At 36.2% G+C, this 27,675-nt stretch overlaps 1 protein-coding gene across 3 annotated transcripts in view; it reads left to right on the plus strand.

Annotated features, from left to right (window-relative positions):
- The window catches only part of Slc4a4 (solute carrier family 4 member 4), a 335,968-nt gene that overhangs the window by 234,591 nt on the left and 73,702 nt on the right, over positions 1 to 27,675 (plus strand). For all 3 annotated transcript variants that reach the window (XM_071614333.1, XM_027950854.2, XM_071614332.1), the window contains exons 12-14: positions 715 to 889; positions 15,333 to 15,466; positions 21,008 to 21,279. In XM_071614333.1, coding sequence (XP_071470434.1) covers positions 715 to 889; positions 15,333 to 15,466; positions 21,008 to 21,279 — 581 coding nt within the window. The remainder of the gene's footprint in view (positions 1 to 714; positions 890 to 15,332; positions 15,467 to 21,007; positions 21,280 to 27,675) is intronic.

Raw genomic sequence — 27,675 nt, forward strand, 5'->3', positions numbered from 1 at the left:
TCTCAGTTTGTGCCTTCTCCTGTCACCTACCTGCTGGCCTTCCCCACTTAGTTCTTTCAGATCCTTACCCCAAAGTCACTTCTCAGAAGAATCTTCTGGCTAGCCTATTTTAAAGTTTCAAATACCTTTTTTTCCCAGTAATACATAACCCTCTTTCCCATTTAATGTTTTCTTTGATTTTTAGCACTAAGCATTTTATTTATTTATCTTGTTTATTAGCTTTTTTTTTTTTTTTGTCTCCTCAAAGTAGCCCCATAAGAGCAGGGCTCTGGGGCCTGTGTTGTTCACTGTTGTATCCCCAGCAACCAGAAGAGTGCCATAGTGTAGGAATATCACAGGTGCTCAATAAACATTTGTGGGGTGAAAGAATGAATGAATGTGGGAAGGATACTCTAGCAAGATTGTAAAGGGCCTTTTATGATCCCACATATTTGGATGGTTTCCTTTGGGCAACAAAAGATTTTATTTATGTACACAGTTCATTCTTACATACAGAACCACTGGCTGATCTTTAGGAAATGTGGCATCTAATTTAGTAACTGAAAGAGGTAGATAGTTTTCTGGTCTCATCTTAAGTGGTTAAATAGTATCATGTGATTGATTCAAGTGTTTAAATAACCAATTCTGCATGGTTTTGTGAATTGTCTTTTAATGAATTTGGTGGTCATTTATTTGTTTCTTACTTGGTCACATGTTTGCTTTCTCCCTGCCCAGGTTCTGTGGTGGATTAATTAAGGACATAAAGAGAAAAGCACCATTTTTTGCCAGTGATTTTTATGATGCTTTAAATATTCAGGCTCTTTCAGCAATTCTCTTCATCTATCTGGCGACTGTAACTAATGCTATCACTTTTGGAGGACTGCTTGGGGATGCCACTGACAACATGCAGGTGGGTACGGTTTTGGGGAGGACACAAATAGTACAGCCAGATTGTCTTCCTCACCCCTACAGCTCAGTTAGAAGCAGATGGCCTTTCAGTTACTCAGCGTGATTTTCTTTCTTTTGCTGGATGCTGCATTTTAGTTTGCTTCTGGCTTGCTGCTGTATTTCCAGCATGTTAGTAATTACAAAAATAGCTCGATGAAATCTGGCTTGAGTCACAAGTGGGGAAAAGAAGGAGAGGAAATGAGGATCTACAATTCTATTTGGGCAAACGCATATCAGCTGCCTTACATTTGCGCAGTGCACAAGGTTTAGATCCACTCCATTGAATATATGGACCATATTCTGTTAAACTTGATCATCATACTCTTTGGGAATGCATGATTACCTTACTCTTTACCTGTGCTCTTACATGAGCAAATAACAATCAAACAATTGAAAGATTTGCTCAAAGTTGGATTTGCAACTAGTAGAATTCAGAACTTTAATGGATGCAAGTTGATAGCTGTTTCTTCCATACCTGAACCTGTCTCTCATTAAGCCATAATGATTCTGGTGTGGCTTGTTTTGTACCATTAATTGCAACCATAATTTTTTTGCTTATTTTGAAAGTGGCGTTTGCCTTCCTTTTGCATCAATAATAGCTACAGAAAGAGATGTTTTTGATTCCCCTAATCAATTGGAATAATATGTACAAAACTACTTTTATTTGATCCAGTCATTAAAACAAATAGGCATTGTGTTAGGATGAATACACGGGAGTGAATAAGTTTGATAGTCCCATGAAAAGAATCCAATTCAAGCCTTTTCTACATTCTGTTCTTACTTACTTGGGTTTAAGCAATGTGACATTTGTAAATGCTGCCAGCCAGCTTTTTTTTTTTTAATGTAATTAATTCCAAAAAATTACTTTTGTCCCACTTCACTTTTCTTGCCTAGGTACATTTATGTTCTAGATTTCTTTTGAATACAAAAATAAGATGGAGGGCTGGGATTGTGGCTCAGCAGTAGAACGCTCGCCTAGCATGCGTGAGGCCCTGGGTTCGATCCTCAACACCACATAAAAATAAATAAACAAAATAAAGGTATTGTGTCTAACCAAAAATAAATAAATATTAAAAAAATAAGATGGAAACTATAACATGTACATTGTCCCGAGTAAAAAGGGAGAAATGACTTTAAACATTGTTTATTTCAAGTGCCCATACCTTATAGCCCTTATCTGTCTGTACAGCATATTGCCCCAAAACATGGAGGCTTGACATAACCATTTTAAACTTCTTCTCATGGCTCAGGCAGTTGATGCTTAGCTGAGTGGTCCTCTATACTTTGCAGTCAGATGGCATCAGAGGCTGAAGTCCCTTAAATTGACTTTTTGCTCACATTCCGGTGCCTGGCTTGGGCTGTCTGGAACAGCTGGAGTCTGAGGACTCTCCACATGACTTTTCCACATGGCTAGCTTGGGGACTGTGATGACTCCTAAGAATTCATGCTCCACTGGAAAGGGGAACTTGCTGTTCATCTTTACTTATTTTCATGTAAATGTGTACCCATATCATTTTCTGATTTTTCAGAGAACCTGAAAAATTAAAACTCTTAGTGAAATCTCATGACACTTAAATATTGGCAGCCAATTAACATTTAAAAAATAACATTGTGCTGGCCAAAGAACTTGTATCACTGTGTTACCCATGAGAGACCTACAGCACAGATTTTAGAGACTGAACTTGTGGACCACAGAGATGAAATACATGAAGACTCTTCCCCATCTGCTCCTGTACTTTCTCTTCATTCATAAGACAAGAGTGAATAAATTAAATTATGAGAGTGATGTCAGAAATAGAGTTTTTATAAACTTTGATCTGTATCCAAATTGGGCAGTGATTCTTCATCTAGATGATAACATAATGTTCATTAAACAGATCATTCAAGAAAACAAGTGTAGAAGAAAGCACTGGGTAAGCATGCTGAGGCCAGCATGAAGAAGATAACACAGGTAGCCACATATTAAAAGAGTAATGCTAGTTTTGAGGGCGGTAAGAACAAAACCATTTTCTGTCCATCAGAAAGTACAGAGACCTTCTTGTGCAGTTAATTTTTAAACATTTGTTTTGACATTTTTCTCATTGAGGTGGGGGACTTTGTGGCACTTCCCATGTGTGAGCATATTGCCTTTCTGAACTGAATCGCAATTTGCAGCCTCATAAGACTTAGCTTTAGTCCACCCGCCTGTTTTGATACCAGTACCATGCTGTTTTTGTTACTATTGCTCTGTAGTATAGTTTGAAGTCTGGTATCGCTATACCGCCTGATTCACACTTCCTGCTTAGCATTGTTTTTGCTATTCTGGGTCTTTTAATAACTAGAATCAACAAATGGGACTTACTCAAACTAAAAAGTTTTTTCTCAGCAAAAGATACAATAAGAGAGGTAAATAGAGAGCCTACATCCTGGGAACAAATCTTTACTCCTCACACTTCAGATAGAGCCCTAATATCCAGAGTATACAAAGAACTCAAAAAATTAGACAATAAGAGAACAAACAACCCAATCAACAAATGGGCCAAGGACCTGAACAGACACTTCTCAGAGGAGGACATACAATCAATCAACAAGTACATGAAAAAATGCTCACCATCTCTAGCAGTCAGAGAAATGCAAATCAAAACCACTCTAAGATACCATCTCACTCCAGTAAGATTGGCAGCCATTATGAAGTCAAACAACAAGTGCTGGCGAGGATGTGGGGAAAAGGGTACACTTGTACATTGCTGGTGGGACTGCAAATTGGTGCAGCCAATTTGGAAAGCAGTATGGAGATTTCTTGGAAAGCTGGGAATGGAGCCACCATTTGACCCAGCTATTCCCCTTCTCGGTCTATTCCCTAAAGACCTAAAAAGAGCATGCTATAGGGATACCGCTACATCGATGTTCATAGCAGCACAATTCACAATAGCTAGACTGTGGAACCAACCTAGATGCCCTTCAATGGATGAATGGATAAAAGAAATGTGGCATTTATACACAATGGAGTATTACTCTGCATTAAAAAATGACAAAATCATAGAATTTACAGGGAAATGGATGGCATTAGAGCAGATTATGCTAAGTGAAGCTAGCCAATCCCTAAAAAACAAATGCCAAATGTCTTCTTTGATATAAGGAGAGTAACTAAGAACAGAGTAGGGACGAAGAGCATGAGAAGAAGATTAACATTAAACAGGGATGAGAGGTGGGAGGGAAAGGGAGAGAGAAGGGAAAATGCATGAAAATGGAAGGAGATCCTCAGAGTTATACAAAAGTACATACAAGAGGAAGTGAGGGGAAGGGGAAAAATAATACAAGGGGGACAAACGAATGTCAGTAGAGGGGGCTGAGAGAGAAGAGGGGAGGGGAGGGGAGGGGAGGGGGTATAGTAGAGGATAGGAAAGGCAGCAGAATACAACAGACACTAGTATGGCAATATGTAAATCAATGGATGTGTAACTGATGTGATTCTGCAATCTGTATATGGGGTAAAAATGGGAGCTCATAACCCACTTGAATCAAATTGTGAAATATGATATATCAAGAACTATGTAATGTTTTGAACAACCAACAATAAAAATTATATATAAAAAAAAGACTTAGCTTTAGAATGCAGCATCTGAGACTAGGGGCAGGGTATATTGAAATCTGTTTTGATCCCTCCTATATTAATCGATTTCTATCTGAGTGTGTCCTTGGGAAAGTAGAGGACTCTGTTGTGTAACACATGTAGGTAACATAGGATTACCACCTCCCCTACCATGATATATCACCTGGACAAGGCCTTACTTGTGAAATTAGCTATTTTCTAGAAAGTGAGGATTTCAGCGGAAATGAATGGTTTAGTGCATCAGAATGTTAAGTAGTACATCAGAATAGCCCTTTGCTGGATATTATTACTCTTGGGAATTGACAATTCAAAGTAATGCAAATACAAGAGGTTGTTTTTTAAAAAAATTAATTAATTTTTGTTAGTTGTAGATAGACAGAATGCCTTCATTTTATTTATTTTTATGTGGTGCTAAGGATCAAACCCAGTGCCTCACATATGCTATGCAAGCACTGAGCTACAGCCCTAGCCCCATGAAGTTATTTTCCAGACAAAATTTGATAATTTTATTAATAGATTCTGTAAACTCCATGCATAATTTTGTTGAAACTGTAAACACATTGTTTTAAAAGTTTCTGTGATTGAAAATACTGAAGTAACATTCTTTTTTCTTTTCTCTCAAGTCTGAAGTCTTAATTCCGTTAAGAACTGTATTGGTCAAGTCCTTCTCTCAGACTACAACTTGGTACTTCTGAGAAGTCCAAGTAGGTGGCAGAAACACTGAAAAAGAAGGGTAGAAAAAAGAATGATTATTAATCTACATTTATTGAATTGAAATTCAACAAATAGTTTTATATATTTTAAAGACTAGGGAGTAAGGTGGTTTAATATGTTGAAGAGTATCTCAGGTACTGAAAGGGTATGTACTTTAACATACAAAAATTTTGAGACCCTTGCAGTAGAAGACTTCTTGACTTAGCAAGAAGGACAAGAGAATATTTTAAGGATTTAATTAAAAGATCCAGGTCATTTAACAGGTCTATGGAAGAGTTTGATTCATTCCTTTGCACGTATTTATGGAGTGTCTACTATGGGTCAGAGACTATTTTAAGTGCTGGGATACAAATAGGTGAGCAAAATAGATAAGAATCCCATGCTGGTGGTATTTGCAGTCGAGGGTGTTGATGAATGCAATCTTTTTCAGTGCCTAGTAGTGGTGTGTAGTGGGTTTATTTAGGGGGTGAAGTCCCCTGGATTCATGAGACTCTAGACCAAGACTAAGCAGAAAAGCATTGGTAAAGCCTGAGATAATCTGCAGTTATATCACATGCATTCATAAATGTGGCAGTGGGTTATTCTCAAAAGCACAGGCAGTTCCAGTGAGTCAACTGAGAACAGTGTCCTTGCCTTTAAGGCAGACAGCTCTGAAATGGTTCACATAGGGCCCTTATTGTCAGGCTACAAATAGACATGGGTGCTGGGTGGAAGCATGTTGTGAAAACACAGATGAGTCACTGCACGACTGTTGTCTAAGCAAACTCTTCTGCCAGCTTCTGTTCAGGAGGTCTTGCCTGCTTGAAGACAGGATTTCACATCTAAGCTTTTATTTCAGAGCTAATGATGCACACACACATATACAAAATTATATTATATATATATGTATATGTATATATGTGTGTATGTAATATATCATTGGAAGCAGATGATCTTAAAAGCTATGTAGACCATTTCCTCTGTAACTATGTTCAAAATAAGAACAGTTGAGGCTACGATGGCTCCAAGTATAATTAAATCCTATTGCCAACATAAATGACTGCATGAATTCCCCAACTTTGGCATATATATTTTGCCCATCAGGCAGTTATGATAGGACTCTGGGGCTTACAGAGTGGGTATTCACAGATTTCTTGTTAAGTGTGGGCAATTATAGCTTAACTTGGGCTTCTGGAAGCGACTGAACCACTTTGCCAAGAGTAGACCTTACACTCATCTAGGATACAACCTGGGTTTGTGACTGATTCCTGTTCTTTGAGCTTAGCAACAAAGACCTGGAACATATGCTTTCTGAAGTCCAAGAACAATGCAATACTCTTATTACCCTTTTCATTCAATCTCACCAAAAAGAATTTTCTGCTCTCCTTGCCATATTGCCAAGTAATCCAAAACTTTTCAACCTCATTGTTTTAAAATTATGTCCCTTCCACAACCAAAGTCTCTATCACCTGCATGCCTACTCTTTACATTGTATCTGTAATCTTGGTTGCCACACAAGCATACTGCTCTATTCATTTAAGTACTTCAGATTAAATTGTTAAATGTCAATGTATAAATAGGTTCCATCAGAATCTGTTATAGTTATAGATTTTCACTCACAGTACTATCTGGATGGATCCTTGCTATCAAACTAAATCAACAAATATTTATGGATTGCTTGGTTTATGGGCCACATATTGGCACAAAAAATTCTTTTTGATATTTTGTGTCAAGTCTTGTGTTACCTAAAAATTATTCTCCTAAGCTTTATAGAATACATGAAAGTACTTTAATTTAAATCTACATTTGATTGTGAATGACTAAGCATAGTCTAGAGTGAAGACTGACTGAAGAATGTAATTTTAATTTTTTTTCCGGGAGTAAATATAATCCTATTTTCACAAACCTTTTAGCCAAAGAATTCAGTAAGATTTTTAGAATTCTGTGAATTTTGTGATATTTATGGAGCCTAACAGAGCACATTTTAAGGGAACTTGTCTCATAATAAGGAACATTTATAGCTGGCATCTCCAAATTTGAAGCTTTATTTTAACATACTGCTGTGCCGAGAATTTTTAATCAATCTGCTGAAGTTGGAAATGTATCATTTCTTGTGCACATATTCCTCGAGAAGATAGACACTTCTTTACAAAGACTATCACGTGCAATTTATAAGAGCAAGATGAAAGCAAATTGGTAATTGCTTTACTATATTGAGAACCATATAGTAATTTCCATTTACCTGACTATGGCACTTTGGCACCCAGAATGCATTTCCTTCTTGACACATCAATCTGTTCTAGGAACATATTCTAATTTCAAAAAGTTAAGTAAAGTAGTCTGTTGGGATGATACAATTTAGTTATTTCCATAAGCAAAAATGAATAAGCCTATTTAATGACGGAGAAAGGAATCACTATTGCTTAGTTACCGCTAAGTTTTATTGGCTGTGGTTCTACCAGGGAGAAACTTGAAATAATGTGCTTTACATGTACAAGTTCTGAATTTAACTTCTTGATTAAAGTAATTTGTATTTGGTTGTTTACTGCATTTGAAAGACCTTTGTCAAATCTGTTTTCTTGATGATCAGAAAATGATAGTGATTTGGGGGATGTAGGGAGTCCCAAATGATGCTAAATTTGAAAATTATTTTGTTTAGCTTGCAGTTATTTAGGATATAATTATACATTGTAGAAAATTTAAACAGTACAGAAAAATTACATAGAAGATAATTTTGTCCTTAAACACATCACCCAGAAATAGTCATTAACATTTTCATGACATTTTTCATACATTTTACAATGTATGTGTACACAGATCAGTATATAAAATTTAATATAAATGAGATCATACACATATTGTTTCATAACAGTAGTATTTCATGGATATCTTCTACTTCAACACAGTCTTTAATGTGATTTTTAATGACTTTATTCATGTATATGATACATGTGCTTTAATTTATTTAGTAAATCTCCTATTATTGGACTTTCAGTTTTTTCTAATTTTCTCTTTTATAAGCAATACTATGGTGATTAGCTATATTTTTGTTCTTTATAATTACCTTCTCAGGGTAAGTAAGTAGCAAAATATGCTTATCTTAGTTTTTGCTATTTCTTTCAAATTACACTCCACGAAAATTATACTTCTTCCAGTAATGGATAGAGTACCCAAAATTCCATACCCTTGCCAAATAGAATTTTGGCCTATATTTTCATTTTGCCATACTGGATTGAAAAGGATGGCTCATTCTTATTCAATTAAGTTTTCTTTAATTTTTTAGTGAAGGGGAATATCTTTCCACACTTTTACTGACTACACTTCTTTATACTGTGTCCTTGGTATATTTTCCTTTTGGGTCATTTAGGTTTCTTTTTCTTATTGACATGTAAGAACTCTGATATTTTCCTTTTGCTTTTTGGAAGTATTACAAAACATATTTTTCCTAGAGCTACCATATGTCTTTTAACCTTATTTATGATTTCTTTTGCTGAACAGATTTTAATTTTTGCGTAGTCAAATCTTTATTTTTTGTTTCTTCATGATATATTTAAAGAGCCTTTTCCTATCCCAAGATTAGAAAAATATTTACCCACATATTTTAGTTCTTTTATGTTTTCACTTAAATTTTTTATCCATCTGGAATTGATTTTTGTGTAATGTTATACTGGCATTTGATATTTCAGATACATGTTCACATCTCTTCAAATAAAAACTGTAAGGCCTCCGTGTCTTTCCCATCCATTTGATTTGACTGGGAGTTGAAGCTTTGGTAAAGTTTTTGGCTCATGCTTTTCTTCAAGCAGAGAGATATTTGTCTTTCAAGTCTTCCCTTTTTTTTTTTTTCAATTCCTGCTGGCAGTATAAACAGAATTTCTGCTTATGACATGACAAAGCATGTTAGAGTAGATGGCTCTGTCTGGCTTGACGGCTTGATCTGTCAGGACAGAAATCACGGATTTATAGGTTGTAATTACATAGGAAAATTGAAGATGAGGGCTGTGTATTCAATCTTCTCCCCCAGTGTGGATGGATGGTCTGTATAACTGATTGTTGATGCTGTTTTGGAGGAGGAGAGGAGGTTGTTTGAATACACAGGAGAATCACCTGAGGAACTCTGAAAAAATTCTGAGTCTCCAGGCTTCATCTTCAGAGACCCTGATTTAATTGTTCAAGGTGGAGTAAAGAATTAGTGTTAAAAAAAAAAAAAACTTACAAATAAACAGACAAACAAGCAAACAAGCAAATAAAAGACCCAGGCTTCCCAGATGACTTAAATTTGATTTAGATACTTGCATCATTTCTCCCTCTTGACCACAGGGGTTGGCTTATGCTAGGAACCTGGTGTCAAAACTCATGCAGGTGATTGAGATCTGACTGCCTGTTCCCAATGGCATTGGGCTGCCTTATTTGTTTAGTTATTTCTGGCTAAACTTTGGATTCAAAGGTTCATCTAGAGAAATTAAATTTTATTATTCAACATGCTGCACAGTTATGATATAAATCATCACAAACATGAGCTAAAATTTCTCCTTTGATAGCCAGTAACGTATAAGCAAAAAATATTTCTGCTATGGTTTAGATATGAGGTGTCCCCCAAGAGCTTATGTGTGAGACAATGAAAAGAAGTTTAGAGGTGAAATGATTGGGTCCTGAGAGCCTTAATCTAATCAGTGCATTAATCTCCTAAAAGGGATTAACTGGGTGGTAACTGTAGGCAGGTAGGGTGTGGCTGGAGGAGGTGGATCATTTGGGACATGCCTTTGGGGTATATATTTTGTCCCTGGCTAGTGGAGCTCCCTCTCTCTACTTCCTGTGTCCTGTCCTGAGCTGCTTCCCTCTGACACACCCTTCTGTCATGATATTTTGCCTTACCTTGGGCTCAGAGCAATGGAGCCAGTTGTCTATGGATGAGACCTCTGAAACCATGTGCCCTAAAATAAACTTTTACTCCTCTAAAATTTTTCTTGGCAGGTCTTTTGGTCACAGTGGTGAAAATGTTAGTGAATGCTTTATCATTGAATGCCATTGTAATATTTTATTTTTCCAAACTTGATTGCATTGCAAATTGTCAAAAGAAATTTAAAATCTTTTGTTTTCTTGGACAACTTCACCACTTTCTTCTTAGGTTTTACTCCCCACCCTTCTGTTATTACTACCCAGCCTCCCTAAACAAGGTTGCAAATATTAACCCAAATAATAAGGGCCTTAATAAAAAGGGACACAAAACAACAAGTCATTCTTCAGTGTAATATAAAGATACTAAATTGCAGTAAAGTCGATGTTGACAGCATACATTTTCCAATTTTAATGTTTTATTCTCTTGATTGTGGTTGTTTTGAATCAGCCATGGTAGGAAATGGTGCCCTTTGCAACCATCGTCATAAGTAGCCCGAAGATGTGGAATGCTGGTATTACAAATTATGGTTGGATTTCATTGTTTTTAGAATCTTGCTCCTAGGGTCTGATTTTCTTTTATGCTTGATTTTATTATTTTGGGATTTGTCCTAATTTGGGGGGGGGTATTTTGAAAACCAGGGGCCATTCTTTCTTTAATTTCATACCCTCATGAAAGTAGAAAAGTATTTTCACAAATTGGTTTGGATGTGGGTTTGGATTTTACTTCTGTAAAATAAACTATTTTGTTTATTACCATCAATTTTAATGAAAGGAGCAACTGGCGATGGCCACGGAGTTGCCCTTGCTCCCCATGGCCTCTATTGATTTGGAAATTGCTCTGGAAAATCTTGCAGATCTAGAAGCTATCCCCCACTTCTCTCTGAGAACTGATTTTCATCTTTTCTATTTATGCCACTCCTTTTAACTTTCTCTCCATCTTCTTCCTCTCTTGAAGAAAACAAATACTAGAGATTGGCTGGGGAAAAGATTATACGAAGCAACAAAGGAAAGGAAACCAGAATTATATTGTGTCTCAGCTTTGTCTTAGGTTTTTTTCTGAGTGCTTTATACCTCATTGTATCATTTAATCTAAGTAATTATCCTGTGAGGGAGCCATCAATGTACAGAAGAGAGAATTTGAATTTAGAGAGGTAACTGGTATAAGATTTAAACTCAGGTATCTATTACTGTAAGGCATGCTCTTTTTGCTGAGCAACCTAGAGAGTTCTTGAAGATCATCTAGTCCAGCTTCTTCATCTTGTGTCTAAATAAGTATGTTATGCATGTGGTTATTATTGTTCAAAAAGGGTTTCATCTATCAGAGATCATGCTGAGCATTTTATATGCATTATCTGATCAAGTGCACCCTAACCTTTTCAGGGAGATTAAGAATCTTCCTTAAAAGTCATTGATCAAAGAAATGGTACAGTTTGGATGTCAGATAAAGGAATGTTTGATTCCGGAGTCCATTGCTCTACTACCTCTTCTCTTTTTTGTTGTTGTCTTACCTGGAGAAACTAAAATTGATAGAAGTGAACTGAAAGTCCTAAGTCCTAAGCTCTCTGGGGGCAAAAGAGTCTAGACTCCTGTCTGCCAGCTGTTTGCTGCTCCCACTGTTCCACAGTTGGAATCATCTGATCAGAATTGGAATAAAGTGAAAGCCCAAGTAGAGTGGCCTGGAGCATTAGTGGCTCCTGATTCTGCCACACCTCAGAGCTCAGCTGGCTGCATTGTTGTGAAATGCTAGGGAGTGTGCTCCTCAGAGAAATCAGGTATCCAAGTGTCTGTGACTTAATAGCTATTAAAAAAACCACACATCCACACAGTATTTCCCCTTTTATATCTGTGAATATTTAATATAATAAATCAGAAAAGAGGCTTCTGATAGTTCACCTTATAAATTGTTTTAAGCTCTAGATATAATTATTCATTGTATGAGATTATTTTAAAAATTTCTGTATCATGAAGAGGAACATGTCAAGATGTGGTGAAAATAGTTACTTTCTTAGAAATGCAGGAAGCGTTGTGAAGTTTAAGCAAGTTTCCAGTGCAATGTGTATAATAAATCACCTGTCTGTTTCAAAATCGTGAGCCACAGAATGGAAACTGTAGTGCTAACCAAAGGATCAAGTACTGAAATAAAAATAATCTGCCTTTGAACAGTCACATGGCTTCCATAAATCAAAGCCATATTCTGGAAGAAATTGGTTGCTATCTTTAATAAATGACCAATGACGGCTGTTGACCTTTGACAGGTGGACCTAGTATCATTTGGGCTCATCTTCTCTGGTTCCTTTAGCATTTACTGAGTGCCTACAGAGCACATGGCAGGTGGTGGATAGCCTGTTGGAAGAAGGAGAACCATGAAAGACACACCAGAAGACCCTGTTCCTGCCATTGCAGAGACTAATAGTTCTGCCAAGCGGAGAATCCTAAACTCATACACCTCCTTTTTTTCTTTTATATTCTCCCTTACACCCAGCCAGAGCCATGTTTTAATTCTACAATAATGATGAGAAACAGGCATTCCATTGTGCCTGATAAAGAATAAAGAGGTGTACCTTTGCCTGTCACATGTATCTAGAATGTGGCTTGTCTTCCCATGGAGCATTCAAGTTCTAAAACTTTTATGTAAATTTCAAAAAAAAAAAAAAAAGATAAAGACTTGAAACACCCACCATCAAGGGGTGAAAAATTGTATGTCTAAGAAAATTATAGCTTGGCACACCTTTAATCCTTGCCAAGGATTAGGTTAGTTGGGCAGGTATGTATGCCAAAGAGTTCTTGTGCCACATTTATGTTCATATCATTTAACCCTCCTGAACCTCAGTCTCTAAACACTGGAGAAATCAAGACAAATCCTATTTTGGGGGCATCTTGGTTCTGTTAGCATTGCTTGACATTCTGATTCTGTTCCTATGAGGAAGAATGAACTGGATTGTCTGTAAATACTGAGATGACACTTTAGTCATGCTTTGGAACTCACGTTCATGTCAGTAGGGTGTCTAAAAAGAGACTCCTGCCAGACTTCAAACCTAGACTTTTCCATCAACAAGGGCTCTCTGGATTATTTCAGAGTGATGTTACTTGCCATAGGACAAGTCAGTTTCACTGACTTTTTTACTCCCTCCCATCCTAACTCTGGTTGGTTATCTAGTGCTACCCTAGTGCTATTCGAATGCATTGTCATCTGTTTTCTGAATCAAACTCTAAAAGAGGAGGGTTTGCTATTGCTAATATCACTCTAAGGAGAATGTTGCTGGCTCTGAAGCAGTATAAAAACATTTTGAGTAATAACTGTAGCAAGGGTCTCCTAGGATAGCTTTTAAGTGGGGATGGAACTTAATGTGCTTAAGTTCTATAAGTTGATTTTCAACACCCAATTTCTTCATAATCATTTCCTGTGTATTATAGTTTCTCTAAAGATGATAAGTGAATGAAAAGTTGTTGGAGGACTTTGGAAACAGTGGAAAGAGGTGGTCTGGTGAGGCTGACAGCAGGATAGGCTAACTAGGGAGTTGGGGACCTAGAAAATGAATGAGGGTCACTCAGATTTTCCAGAAATCCACTTTACTCCAGTCTGGGGTATTTAGATTAAGAGGCATGTTTATGTAACATAAATTAACTTCTGGAAGCAGGTAATTTATTGTTTAATTGAAGAGGGAACTATTCCCATAATAGTTTCTTTTCACACACAAATTTACAGATATCACATAATTTTTCTCCGTTGTGTAAATTAGTCTAACGTTGGCTATATTGTACCTTTTAAAGCTGCATAACTTTGTTCATTTGAAAAATGTTATGTTTGATAAATTTTAGTTTTCAGATTTATAGCTTTTTGTGTGAATGAATGGTCCTTGTCATCTTTTTACATTTAAACACCATTCCTTGGTAAAATATTATTGTAAGTTTACAGATAGACCTTTCCTACAAATACACATGTGCTATTCTAACTGATGTTTAAACAATGAAAAATAAACAGGTCAGTTTGTCATCATTGAAAGCTTTGGTCCTCAGTGACATGATTAAGAAAGTTAGGGCCATTTTGTAAATTTCTGGTGCTTGATGAGGTGTTTCTTTGTTCTTGTTATGCTAAAGGAAAATGGCAGATTATTTTCCATAGATATACCTACAAGGAGATATGACCACACAAATTTAGCTATTCATATCCCTACATACTTGTTTCCTTGAGAGATAAAGTTAATTGAAGCGTGTATATAAATTTAGATTGGACAGTGATTATATAACATTTTTTTGAAATTGGTGTTATAGATATTTCAGGATGGAGTATAAATCATTTTTTAAAATCTCCTTTGCTATCCACTTCATTTCAAAAGCTTTTCTGAAATAGTTGGGTAGGGAAAGGGAACATGGGAGGAATAGACGAACTCTAGATAGGGCAGAGGGGTGGGAGGGCAAGGGTGGGAGCATAGGATTAGAAATGATGGTGGAATGTGATGGTCATTATTATCCCAAAGTACATGTATGAAGACACGAATTGGTATGAATATACTTTGTATACAAACAGAAAGAAAAAATTATTGTTTTGCTAAAAGGAGAGACAGGAATAAACACATTTGCAGTGTTGCATGTAAAATGTTGGTAAAGAAGTAACTGCAGGACATTGGAGATTGCCCCTCCTTTTTAATGTTTTTACTAGTGCATTATAGTTATATGTAATAGTGGTTTTCATTTTGACATATCCATTAGTGCATATAATACAGTTTGCTCCATTAAAAAAAAAAGTAAAACTACTTTTTTTTTAAATGGAGCAAACTGTATTATAAAACTGTATTATATATTGTGTATAAAATACAGCTCCTTTAAAGTGCCTACTCTGTGCAAGGTGAAATCAGGCTAAAACATTGAAAAAAGTACCAAGTGATTTCTACCCATTTCATGGGTTTATAAAATGTCATTTATTGACAGAATCATCAATTTATTTTTAAGTAAGGATGAGAGCTACCTTTTATGCTTTATATACCAGTCATTACAGTCATTATAGTTCTTTGGAGCAATCCAGCCCTTGAACAAGAATGACTAACTATATGAGATGAAATACATGGTAGCAGCATTTATGTCAGTAAGTCTTTCTTCATTCTTGGTCTGTTTGCTAGAGACCTAATAATAATATATTCAAGTAGCTTCATTTTCCTGCTAACATCACAAGTGGAAGAAAAATAGATTTGTTTATTTAACACCTGTATTTTCTTTCTTTCAGGGTGTGTTGGAGAGTTTCCTGGGCACTGCTGTCTCTGGAGCGGTCTTTTGTCTCTTTGCGGGTCAACCACTCACTATTTTAAGCAGCACGGGACCCGTCTTAGTTTTTGAGAGGCTTCTATTTAATTTCAGCAAGTATGTATATATACACCTAATTATAAATTATAATGGTTGGATCATAGAACATTCATAGTCCAGATAAAGCACAGAATAGCAGTTAGATAGATCCAAGAATCAGGCTGAATACTGGAATAATAAGGTTCAGAACTGGAAAGGGCCTTACAATTACATAGCCCAGCCCTTATTTTACATTTAGTTCAACTCACTCCTATCTGTTGTTTTCTGCTTTCTCCTTTCCCAGTCATTCTTACTGTCCTGCTTTGTGCCCTAGGGTCCCTCACCTATGGACTAGACCCCAGGTTCATTTGCCTTCAGGCTTCCTGCTGGGTTTGGCTATTCGGAGCATCAGCAGGACAGGAAGAGAGAGAGAGGTCCCAGTATGTCTGCTTGGCCCCACTTCTGCTTTAGCACAGCAGTCTGGCAGTGGCTTATCTGCTAAGACTTTAGCCTGTGTCAGGTGGATCCTCTGACCTGGCTGTAGCCCTTACCAGGCTCTGCTGACTCCATTCCTTCCTGGTTCTTTTCAAGCCTGCAGTTAGTCATGGCTTCCTGCTATTGCTAGTCCAGAAGCGCCTCTCCATTCTTACACCTCTGCAGATAGCATCTATGTTCAGTTTTCCTCAGACTCCCACTTGAGAATGCTGTTTTCTGTCATGATCCTAACTGAATCATTAAATAAATTAAATGACTTGTTCAAGGCCACATGGCTCCTAAATGAGAGAGTGAATGCTCTATACTTGGTCACAGCTCCTAACCCCAGTACCAGTATTCTTCATTGAAGACAGCTTTCAAAACTCAACTGAATAATAACAGACATTTGAGGCTGATCACATACTAAGTATTCTCATAAGTGTTTTACACGTACAAATTCATTTAATTCTTGTAGCAATCCTGTAAGGTAAGGACTGCATCCTGTTTATAGATGAGAAAGAAGGCACAGAGCAAGTGAGTAAATTACCAAATGTTGCATCACCAGTGCGTGGTAGGGCTGGGATTTGACTTTCTGTTTTCTGACTCCAGAGCCCATGCCTCTTAAGGAATCACTAGACACTACTAATGAACATGACAATAATATCAGTATTTTCCCTTAGAAAATTCTCATTGTAAGAAGGGGAGCATTGAGTTAAATGAATTATATAAGTGGCCATGTTAGCACACACATAGATTCAAAATAAAATGGAGTATTCTGGTACTGGATACCTCTGGAGTGAATACCTTTACTGGCAGGTCTCAATCCTTAGACTGCAGAATTTCAGTGACTTGCTAGCACTCCTTGTTTCCATATTCTAGGTTGTACATTTTTAGGACTCTGAGTATAGTCACTATCTACATAGTACTTCATGGATTTAAGGACTCAAAACTTTAAAACTGTGTGTGTCACAAAAAAATGTCCACAAGATCAAGGAGAGAATGAGTTTTTTGGAAAACTGGATTGAGAACATCAGGAAGAATCTTCTGAGAATTTAAAGTCCTAAATTTTAAATTTTGTGAGTTTTCTGTAGGACATTATTACAGATCTCTGTAGTAATTCTGAGAACATTGGAAAGAATTTTATTCATGTCAGTTTATAGAAGGAGTCAAACAGTTTTTATATGTTTAAGAAAACATTTCGTGAGACAAGAAAGCCTTTGTAGAAAGATTAAACAAGCATGTACTATAAACAGGAACAAATACGCACAACCTCTGCAGAAAGATTTATTGGATGAAATGTGATCAGAGCCTTAATCTACAGAAAATGTTTGCATCCTGGTTTGCTTTAGATAATTGTAGGATAGAGATGGTTTCCTTTCACTAAGCAAGTTCCTTTCTCACTTTCCCTTCTGTTTCATCATAATTGGTACTGTTGCATAGTTCCAAGTAATTTATTTGAAAACAGTTGTAAAGCAATGAGAAACATTTGAGAAACCATGCTTTAAATCCATCATTGAGTAATATGCTGCAAACATTTCATTCATGTGCTGTGAATGTATTCATTTGCTTGTGTTATAGCAGCAGTGCTAATATTTTGTCTAGATAAAAAGTATTTAGTAAATTGCTATTTCCCAAAATGTGTCTCATCGATTCCTAAGCCCATTAGATGACCCATGGAAAAAGGCTTTTGTGTTCCCAACCAGTCTGGAAAGTGCTCTGTATTGCATCCTCCTCCTGGGATCTGAGAGGTCTTTTAGTAAAGAAACTTTTTGTTTTGTCTTACCCAGATTTTCCCCAACATATTTTATCATTTTTGGAGATACGGGTAAATTCTTACTTTATGGGTTCAGTGTAGTCATTACAGATCATCAGTTTATTTAAAAGTTTCTCATCTCTCATTTCTCTTTTCTTCTTGCTGCTCTCAGCACATGATTTTTTAATGAAGTGCCACTGGTTTTAATTATTTCATTTAGGTTGTTCTCATCGAACTACTATTGGAGTATGTTTGGCTCTTAGAGCAACTTGAGTACGTTGTTTAGGTTTACGATTGAAGTTTATCTGTGCCTTTCCCTTTGTACCCAAACTTATGGTGTTCCTAGCCATTAGCTAGTTAATAAATTTGTTTCTCACCTGTACCTGTAAACATCAATTCTATAATAACCACTAGCATTTTTTTTTTTTTTTTTTATTCTTTGTGGTACTGGGGATTGATCTCAGAGAAAACTTACCACTGTATTCTGTTTACCCAGGCTGACCTCAAACTTGAGATCCTATTGCCTCAGCCTTCTGAGTTGCTTGGATTACAGGCATGTGCTACCATGCCTGGCCCTTACTTGCATTCTTACATAAATCAAGATTGCTCTAACTTTCATCTTGGTAGGAAAGCAAGGCCATTGTTTTAAACTCATTTTTATTTTGTTCTAAACTTTTAAGGAAAATGTCTCTTGGATCAGAGGTACTAAAAAGTGTTTCTTAACTCTTATCTGACACTGACTCATTGGATGATAATGTAAATTATCTCAAATTCCTACAACTCAGCTTGTTTTGTAGTATTATTCTGTAGTGTACTTATTTCACAAAGATACACATAGGATTTAACAGTAGGACTATAGCCATAAAGGGAACTGGAAGGGAATGGGAAAACCATCTTCAGAAAGTTTCAGAAAATCTATAGGAGATAATTTTCTACCTCAAGGTCAGTAACAACCTGCTTTGGCAATGTATGCTAATTCATGCAATTTGGTGAAAGGAGAGAAACGAAGATAATGTTGATGCCAAACCTGTCTTGAGCTAAGTATAAGTCATATAGGGGAACCATAGTGTAATTTTTATTTCTTTACTTAAGCAACAAAGATTTACTTCTGGCAGTTGTGGAGGCTGGAAAGTCAAAGACCAAGGTTTTGGCAGGATTTGGGTTCTGGGGCGGGAAGTCTTCTTGGCTTGTAGATGGTCGCCCTTTTCCTGTGTCCTCATAGGGAGGTAAAAGAAAGAGATCTGTAGTGTTTCTTCCCTTTGATTTTTATTTTATTATTTATTTTTTTTCATGGTGTAATTTTTAAAAGGAGCAGTCCAAGAATCAGGATACTTAGTTTCTGGCCCACCCCTACCATTAACACCTTAACACTGGGTAAACGACTTAGCTTCCAATTGCTTTGATACCTTCATCTATAAAATGAGGCATATTGACAAATTGGTATCTGTGTTAATAAGGACTTTCCAGAAAAACAGAACCAATAAGATGCATATACAGAAAGATATTTATTATAAGGAATTGGCTCACATGCTTTTCTAGGCTGGCAAGTTCAAAATCTTCAGGACAGCCTGGCGGCATGGAAACCCAGGAAAATCAGTGTTTCTGCTGAGTCTGAAGTGTTTGAGTCTGCTGTAGAACCAGGAAGAGCTGATGTTATAGATAAAGTTCAGAGACAGTCTACTGGAGAATTCTCTCATGCCTCTAGGGAGGCCAATCTTTTTGTGCTAGTAAGTCTTCAGCTGATTTGATGAGGCACACGGGTATTATGGAGCACCATCTGCTTTACTCAAAGCTCATCAATTTAAATGTTGATTTCTCTAAAAACACCCTCACCTAAACACTCAGTATGTTTGACTAAATATATGGGTACAAGTTGACACAAAATGAACCATCACAGTGTCTAAGGAACTGTTAATTCTAGTGTTTGATAGTGTTTAGCTAACACAGGGTCAGTCTTCTCCTACTTTAAAGTAATAGTTCATAGACAAATGTAGTCACTGTCTCAGTCAAGTCTTAAGCTACAGGCTTGCATTCATTCATCTACAAGTCTTAATTGGGTACCTCATATATGCCAGGCACTGCAAGAGATAGAGAATTTAAATTCTATTCTGAGAACAATGGGAAGCCATCAAAAGGTCTTAATCTGAGGTATCTTATTTTCATTTTAAGAGATCATTTTGGTTGTGTGGAAAATGATTTTGAGTAGGATAGGCATAGGTATCAGTTCAGAGGCTCTTACAGGTAAAAGACTCACTGGAGGCCCAAACTGGGTCAGTGGTAGAGAAAGCAGAGATGATGCTTTCGGAAATGTGCTAAAATACATTGTTAACAATTGTTAGAAACCTGTGGGCTCAAGAGCTTCAGTCATGCATAGTTCTTGGTTCCTAGGTATGAAGTGTTCCTATCTGCTTTTATCACAGATAAATTATGAGTTAAACATTATTGTAAGGTACTCTTTACATAATTTTAAGGGAATCAGTTTGAAATCATAATATGTCAGCACTTGACCCATCTTTTCATAGTTGGAAATCCTGAGCTAACTCGCTTATAAGAAATGGGGAAGATATCAAAAGAGAGTAGCTTCATTAGATAGAGGTCACCTATTCTGAGTCCGCTATGGGACAAGCATTGGCAAGAAAAAGGTGGTCACAAGATGCTTTGTACCCAATTTCAGCAAAGGACATGAAATTTGTGGGCAACTGTGTGAAAAGTGATGGTATCTGGCTATCACGTGACAAAAAACGTGATCAGACAGCAGCTCATGTTTCTGATCCTGTCTCCTCTTGTTGGTGGCTTTCTGTCTACAGTGAGCATTATGCCACTTTATGCCACATCTCTTTTTAATGTTCTTTTCTCTTCCTAGTCTGACTCTTCCTAGTAAGTTTGGAAAGTTTCTACTTATTCGTAGACACCCTTTTTTTTTCCCCATAAAACTTTATCCATCCACTTGTCAGAATTATTTACTCCTTTTTCCAAGACACAATCACTTCGTATTTTATAATGTAATTATTTTTATCAGTTCATCTCCCTGAGTGACTTGGAGTTACAACATGTTTATTAGCCAGTAAAACTGACATTTATCAAATATATATGAGCTTTCAATGCTTTCCTTTTAGATTGTTTGCTATGTGAGCTTCACGAATGGAGGGACCATATTTTTGAATGAGAAAATTAGTGAGTTATTCATATACAGTTTATGAGTATTTTTCCATGTGCTTTCCTGAAACTTTCAGAATCATATATGGTTGCATAATAATATCACTAAACCAAATCCTGAATCTCAAATCTTTCTAGATAAAATCAAGTAAGCTTGTACTGTAGGCATTTGGTAGTTTTGTGTTTTGTGTATTTCATTGGAGATGAGTCTAAATACCTTTCGTTCTTCTTTCCAGGGACCATAATTTTGACTATTTGGAGTTTCGCCTTTGGATCGGCCTGTGGTCAGCCTTCCTGTGTCTCATTTTGGTAGCCACTGATGCCAGCTTCTTGGTGCAGTATTTCACTCGTTTCACAGAAGAGGGCTTCTCCTCTCTGATTAGCTTCATCTTTATCTATGATGCTTTCAAGAAGATGATCAAACTAGCAGATTACTACCCCATCAACTCTGACTTCAAAGTGGGCTACAATACACACTTTTCCTGTGCCTGTGTGCCACCTGACCCAGGTGAGGACCTCTCACTCAGTGCCTGTGTTTGGTGGAAGATGTAAGCTCTGGGCTTGCAGATTTGTGATATGGTTTCATGATCCTGAGGAAAGGGTCTTATTTTATTTTCTAGGATTAAGGATCCTCCTGAGTTTAAGTCTGAGGTTTCTTTATCATGTGATTTGGTCAGTAAGTGAAAAGAGGAGCTCTGGAATGTGAACATATCTGGTTCAGAATACTTTGAAGTTCAGAATACTTTGAAATTAACTCAAATTGCAGTATTTGCAGAAATTAATTTGTACGTTATTTTTAGTTTTCCCAGGATCAAACTCAGGGGCACTTGGCCACTGAGCCACATCCGCAGCCTTATTTTGTATTTTATTTAGAGACAGGATCTCACTGAGTTGCTTAGCACCTTGCTTTTGCTGAGGCTGGCTTTGAACTTGCGATCCTACTGCCTCAACCTCCCAAGCCTTTGGGATCATAGCCCAGCTATTCTTAGTTTTAAGTGGTAACTGAGGAGACCTAGGTATGTGTGTATATATATATATATATATATATATATATATATATATATATATATATATATATATATGTTAATAGGTATAAAGTCCTAATTTTCTGAACTTTTGTCCATATTTTATAGATTGCTATGGGATCTCTTCTTTTAAGAAATGCATCATAAATTTTATAGAAGAATCAAAGATGATACTAATTCACTTTATCTAATTTGAAGCATGGAATTAGAAAAGAAATTCACATTAGAGCCAGTTAATGATAAAAGTGGAAACTTGCAGTTCATCTCTAGTAGTCAGTGTAAACAAGAAAAAAGAAGAAGGAACAAAAAATAAAAAAGAAAAGAGAACATGTTATGTTCTAGGAGTAGATTTATATTCTAGAGTCAGCAAAGACGTAAAAGCAACTTCTGGATGAGGAATGTGATTCTTTACATCTCAACACTTTAGCATCTGTCTTGCCAAACCTAAGTCAGTATCAGAACTTTTTCACAAAAATAGTGTTGAACTCTTGTTTTTGAATTTTTTTCCTGGAATTATTCACCAATGATTTATCTTATACAAGGTTTTTGAAAAAAAGATTCACTTCAAGAAAAGTTGCTTTAAATTTGCTCTGGTAGAATAAAGGTGAGTATTTGTATCATACAGATGACAACTATACTGGTAACTTCAAGTTATGCATTTAGCCATAGGCTGATGTCCCTTAAAATAAAAATTGATATACAAGTCACACTTTTTAAGTAAGGCCCTGTGGCACCAGAAGTCCCACAGTGTTCTGGGGGTGGTGTAAATCTGGGCTATAAATGTGGAGCACATACATGCGATATCCACTTTGAATTATGGATTCTGAGAGAAAACCTTTTCATATTTATAGTAAAAAACACATGGTTGTATTATTATGGATCAGAGTCAAAATGCTTTTGAATGTAAAAGATAAATAAGATGCTACTAAAATTTGTATGGCTTGTGGGAGGTTGTGTCAGATTAATAGTGCTAAGATGTAACCTGATCTGAAATATATCATAATTTAAAAAGTGCTTAGAACTGGATGGCATGGCAGATATTGTCAGAAATCAATTGAATATGCTCCCCAAGGAAACAACTATGTGGAGCTCTTCCTGAAAAAAAAGTGGGGTAAACCCCCCTGTAGCCACTCAGCATGGACTCTCAGGGAGGTCTGCACATTCAAAATGTTGTATTCACAGGCACATTTAGTTATGGGATTTTTGAACTTAGGAAAGTTCAAAAAGGATTCAGTTATTTATTTCTATTTATACACATGTATATACTTATTTATTTTTTTAAAAAGTCTGCAACTTTTTAGGTAGGTCTGAGTAATCATCCACCAAAATTTCCTAAAGGAAAAAATTACCACTCAGCTGTTCTGTGGTTTGAGGTACTCACAAAGGGCTTTGTCAGCACACCTGTCACACACAAAAGATATGCCTAATGTCAGCCCCATGGGTACCTGAGGCTAATGGAAACTTATATATTCATTGTTTCAATTGGATGCTGGCAAAGAAGATAATATGAAACCAACAAAGACATATCAGAGTGTGTTCATTTTGTAAAAAAAAAAAACCACAACAAAGATTTTCCATGTAATTTCCCTTTTAGGAAGGATCTTTGTATTGTTGAAAAGGAGATACTGAGGGCTGAACCATTTTACACATGCCTGGCAAGTACAGGCTTCAAAAGTAGTAGTTTTTCCTTTGACTTGTTTTCCCTAGGTTGTGTAAAACATGTGTCCTAAATAACTATGGAGTCATTTCAGAAGCACTCTGACGATTCTTGCTCTCTCTAGGTGGTACCAGTAAAACAGCATAGCAGTGCTTTGAAGTCAGAAAATCTTATTGGACGTCCCAGGTTGGCTAATGCCAAATGTGTGTCATTGGGCAAGTTCCTTTCTCCAAGTTAGCGTAGCCTCACCTCCCTCATCTGTAAAATGGGGTTAACAATAGTACATACCTTATAGAATTGTTTCAGAGATAAAAAAGAAGAGAATATAGTTAAAGTGATTATGTTATTTTTAAAAGTAGTTAACTTTTAGTTGCATTATTATTGCTGTTATTATTCGTTAAAATTTAGGGTTAGTTTTTAGGTCTGAATGACAAACCTGTCCTCATCATTTTTCTTTTTAATTATACATTGTTGGGCAGTTGGCCCATTCTGCAACCAGATGGTTGTCTGCACCACTTCTTTCTAGAGTGGTCCAGATGAGTGGCACTCACAAAAGATGTGTACATGAACAGGAGGGATTTAAAAAAAAATCTATGGATTTTTCACTATTGATCTATGGATGTTTCACTATTTGTAGTTTTCCAAACTACAAATAGTGAAACTTATTTGTAGTTTGGAAAAATTCATAGTTTTATAACAATCTCATGTTTTACAAAACCACTATAATATTAATGGTTGTGTATTTCCTTCATAACATCAATACTGTTAGACAATCTAATACTTCCCCATAACCTTCATAGTTTGAGTAGCAAGTTGTATAGATCTATCATATATTCAGTACTTCTCAACAGCAAACTGAAAAATGCCTGTGAGAGAACAATACAGTTGCACATACAGCTCGAGAAAGTATTCTAAAAACAACAAAAGACTGGCCTTTCATCACGACATGCACTCTTAGTAAAAGCATTCAATCAATGAGTCAATAATATTTAAGCTGGCGGATGACTTGTTTTTCAACACTGGGACAGTATGTAACAACGAACCAGCAACTGTGCGGATGTTGTTGTGATCCTGCAAACTCAGACGTGATTTTACAGAAATGCAAATAGTGGTCACTAATCACGAAGAAAACTGTCTTCATGCCCACAATGTATTACATCTTTTTTTTTTTTTTTTTTGTCTCTGTGAAGGCACGTCTTCCTCTTTTCCTCTTCCTGGTCTTTCTTGTTCTCACTCTTCTAGAAAACCTCATCACTTGTGGGCTTTTCATTTCTTCATACCTTTTCTCCTTTCCTTTTAGTCTCAATTATTGCTTGGTAACCCAAGTCATATATTTAAGTTTTCTGAAGATCTAAGAAGGACAGTTGACTAGGAAGGTTGATATTCATGGGTAGATGCATGATTTTGATGCTACAATTCCCTTTTCTTGGAAATGGGATAGCTGTGAATTAATAGAGGCAGTGAATATTATATTTCCCATCCTGTTCTAGGTGGTTACATAGCAGAAGTATGCAGGAAAGAAGATAGTTCAAAAGCCAACAGGAAAAAGGAAAAATATCCAGTTGAAGGATAGCTTACCATATCCCATTTCATCATTATAAAATTGTTAGTGTGATAAAGTAGACAAAAACATCTGCTTTGCAGTAAAGGAAACTGAGTTTGAATTTTATTGCTGATGCTCTCTTGCAGTGTGATCCTGAGCTAGGCTAATTACTTAATCTTTTTGTTTTATAATATGTTAGTTATATAATAATTGTGCCTACTCTCAGGGGTTACTGTAAATTTTAAAATGTATATAAAATTGCTGGTCATCTAATAGACAATAAGTAAAAATTTGTTCTTTGACATATTTCTCATTGTCCTGCAAGATGCCCCAGTTGGTTTAATCTTATAGTTGTTTTTCCACGATTTTTGTAGGGAAAGATATTAATTATGCTTTCATTGTAACTTTATTCCCCACATAATTAACCACCAGTGTGCTATTGTAGACAAATGTGGAATACTTGAAGCTGTATTTCAGGGGAAGAGTTAAGGAGTTGAGTGCATACAATTGGAATATTCAGTATTATTCCACTGAATCTCAAAACTACAGAAGTGTTTTAGGCTATACAGTCATGTAGAAAAAGGCTTTTAATACCAGAGAGTCAAAGTGTTTGGTTCTTCTAAGAAACATATGTATAATTTAGTCAAAAAAATAAATGATAGAGTTTTGTAAATAGGAAATAAGACATGGGCATCCTTCCTTCTCATTTTCTCTTCTCTCCTCTGCCTGTTTTTCTTTCTCTTTCGCCTGTCATCAAATATTTACTGAGGGTCTGTTTCATGCTTTCTAAGTTGTGCTACTTGTGATGAAGTAGAATACTTGCATACATATCTACACAGATTGCTTTTTATAAAAGGTATAGTTTGTAAAATACTGTTATTTCCAAACAAAAAGAGGTCCCATTTTCACTTGACCTTGACTTTAAAAATAAATTTATATCCCAGTATCCCCGTTTACTTTTCTAATGTATAAAGGTTGTAACTGACTGTACACTCAAGGGCATGTTAATATTTTAGAAAGGCTCAAAGTAAATTTTCTGACCAGATGTTGATTTTTATATCTGGGGGAGAAAGATGCTTTGCTAAAAATGACAAATTCTAAAAGCAAGGAAAAATAGCCTCAAGGGGATAGATACTATATTATTAACAGAGGGAATATATTTTATTGATTCGTTGTTGATTGTTCCAAGGAGAACATGCTTAATAATGGATGAGTGATTAAGAGGAAGAAATTCTCTCTCAGGCTCTGAGTGTGTCACTGTCTATAGTCTGAGTAAAAGATGACCTTTTCCTTGTGTGAAACCACAAGACCAAGCCAGTTGACTGCTAGGAGCCATGGCTTCCATTTCTATACATTTTTTATTCACAGCATGAGAAGGCTTCCAAATGCTCTAAAACAGTTGTCACCAAAGTAGAATTCTAATATTATTTCTTTCTCCATAATTTTCCTATTATCCTAATAAGTGCAGTTCACCAATATGTGATATCCATTAAAAAGAACTGCTGGGTTGGGTCCCCTGTGGTCTAATGTTACAGTCAATATGTGTTTCATATTTAGAAAGCCCATTAAAAGACAGTGAGGAAAAGAGATCATCCTAATTTATCTTCCATCAACCATATCATATTATGTGCAGTTTTTCATTTATTGTGTGTTGTTCCCCTTTTCTGAAGTTGGATTAAATTATAGACTAGTGGTAAAGCCAGGAAGTACAAGTACTGAAAACTTCCAGCCTGCACTTGTGAAAATCCTTCACCCGCATAGCTGATGTTTCATCATTCATGGTAATACGGTCTTTTGAGAAAAACCATAGATACTTGAAGTGCTCATCATGTTCATTTCTTCTTACTGTCTAAGACTGTATTTTAGCAGTTTCTGCATAATTCTTGCAGGACTTAGAAAAAGGAAAGCAGTGAATTTGGATTATCACCAGACCTGGAAAATTCTCTAGCTTTAAATTTGTATAAAACAAGTATTTGAAAAAGTTCCCCAGAATAATACATCCTAAGTATATAACTTTAGGTGGGTATAGAGGTGTTTTCATGGCAATAGTGGCTAAATACATCCAGCTTCATACCTTCATAGTAACTCAGCTCTCTAACTTCCAGCATAGCATTCTAGGCAAGCTTGTGAAGAGTGCCTGTGGCTTGAAGATGCAACTGGAACTTGCCTAGCCGCAGAGAAAATCTGAAGCATTAAGCCTGCTAAAAAACATTTAGGCAAATGAAGAGTAAAAACAAGAAAAAGCAAAGAAAACTTTACTATTAATTTTGTAAAACTTACGGCTAAGAAGGTGGCAGGTTATTTCCCCAGCAGCTGTTTCTCAGAGTTTTCTTGATTTACTTCATTATCTCTCCAAAACTATTTTCACCTTTTTTTTAAAATTGACCTAGAAATTTGAAGCACAAATACATGACTTTATCAAGAGATGCTAGTGTGCTCAAGTTATCTAGAACCCTAAAATAAATTTAACATGATCATGTAGCAAGAAGGTATTCAGTTTCATCCTGCATCTATTTTCCAGTTACTCGATTTCCTTAAGATGCCACTTAAATAGAATGGGATAAAACATCAAGATTTTATTGTTGTGGAGAATAATCTTAAACTTTTTCTTGCTTACATCAGCTGAATCAGTTCTACATTATTATAATCCCAAGAAACTAAGTTGAGGGTACATATTCA

This window comes from Marmota flaviventris, chromosome 7 (assembly GCF_047511675.1).
Source record: "Marmota flaviventris isolate mMarFla1 chromosome 7, mMarFla1.hap1, whole genome shotgun sequence".
Classification (NCBI taxonomy): domain Eukaryota; kingdom Metazoa; phylum Chordata; class Mammalia; order Rodentia; family Sciuridae; genus Marmota; species Marmota flaviventris.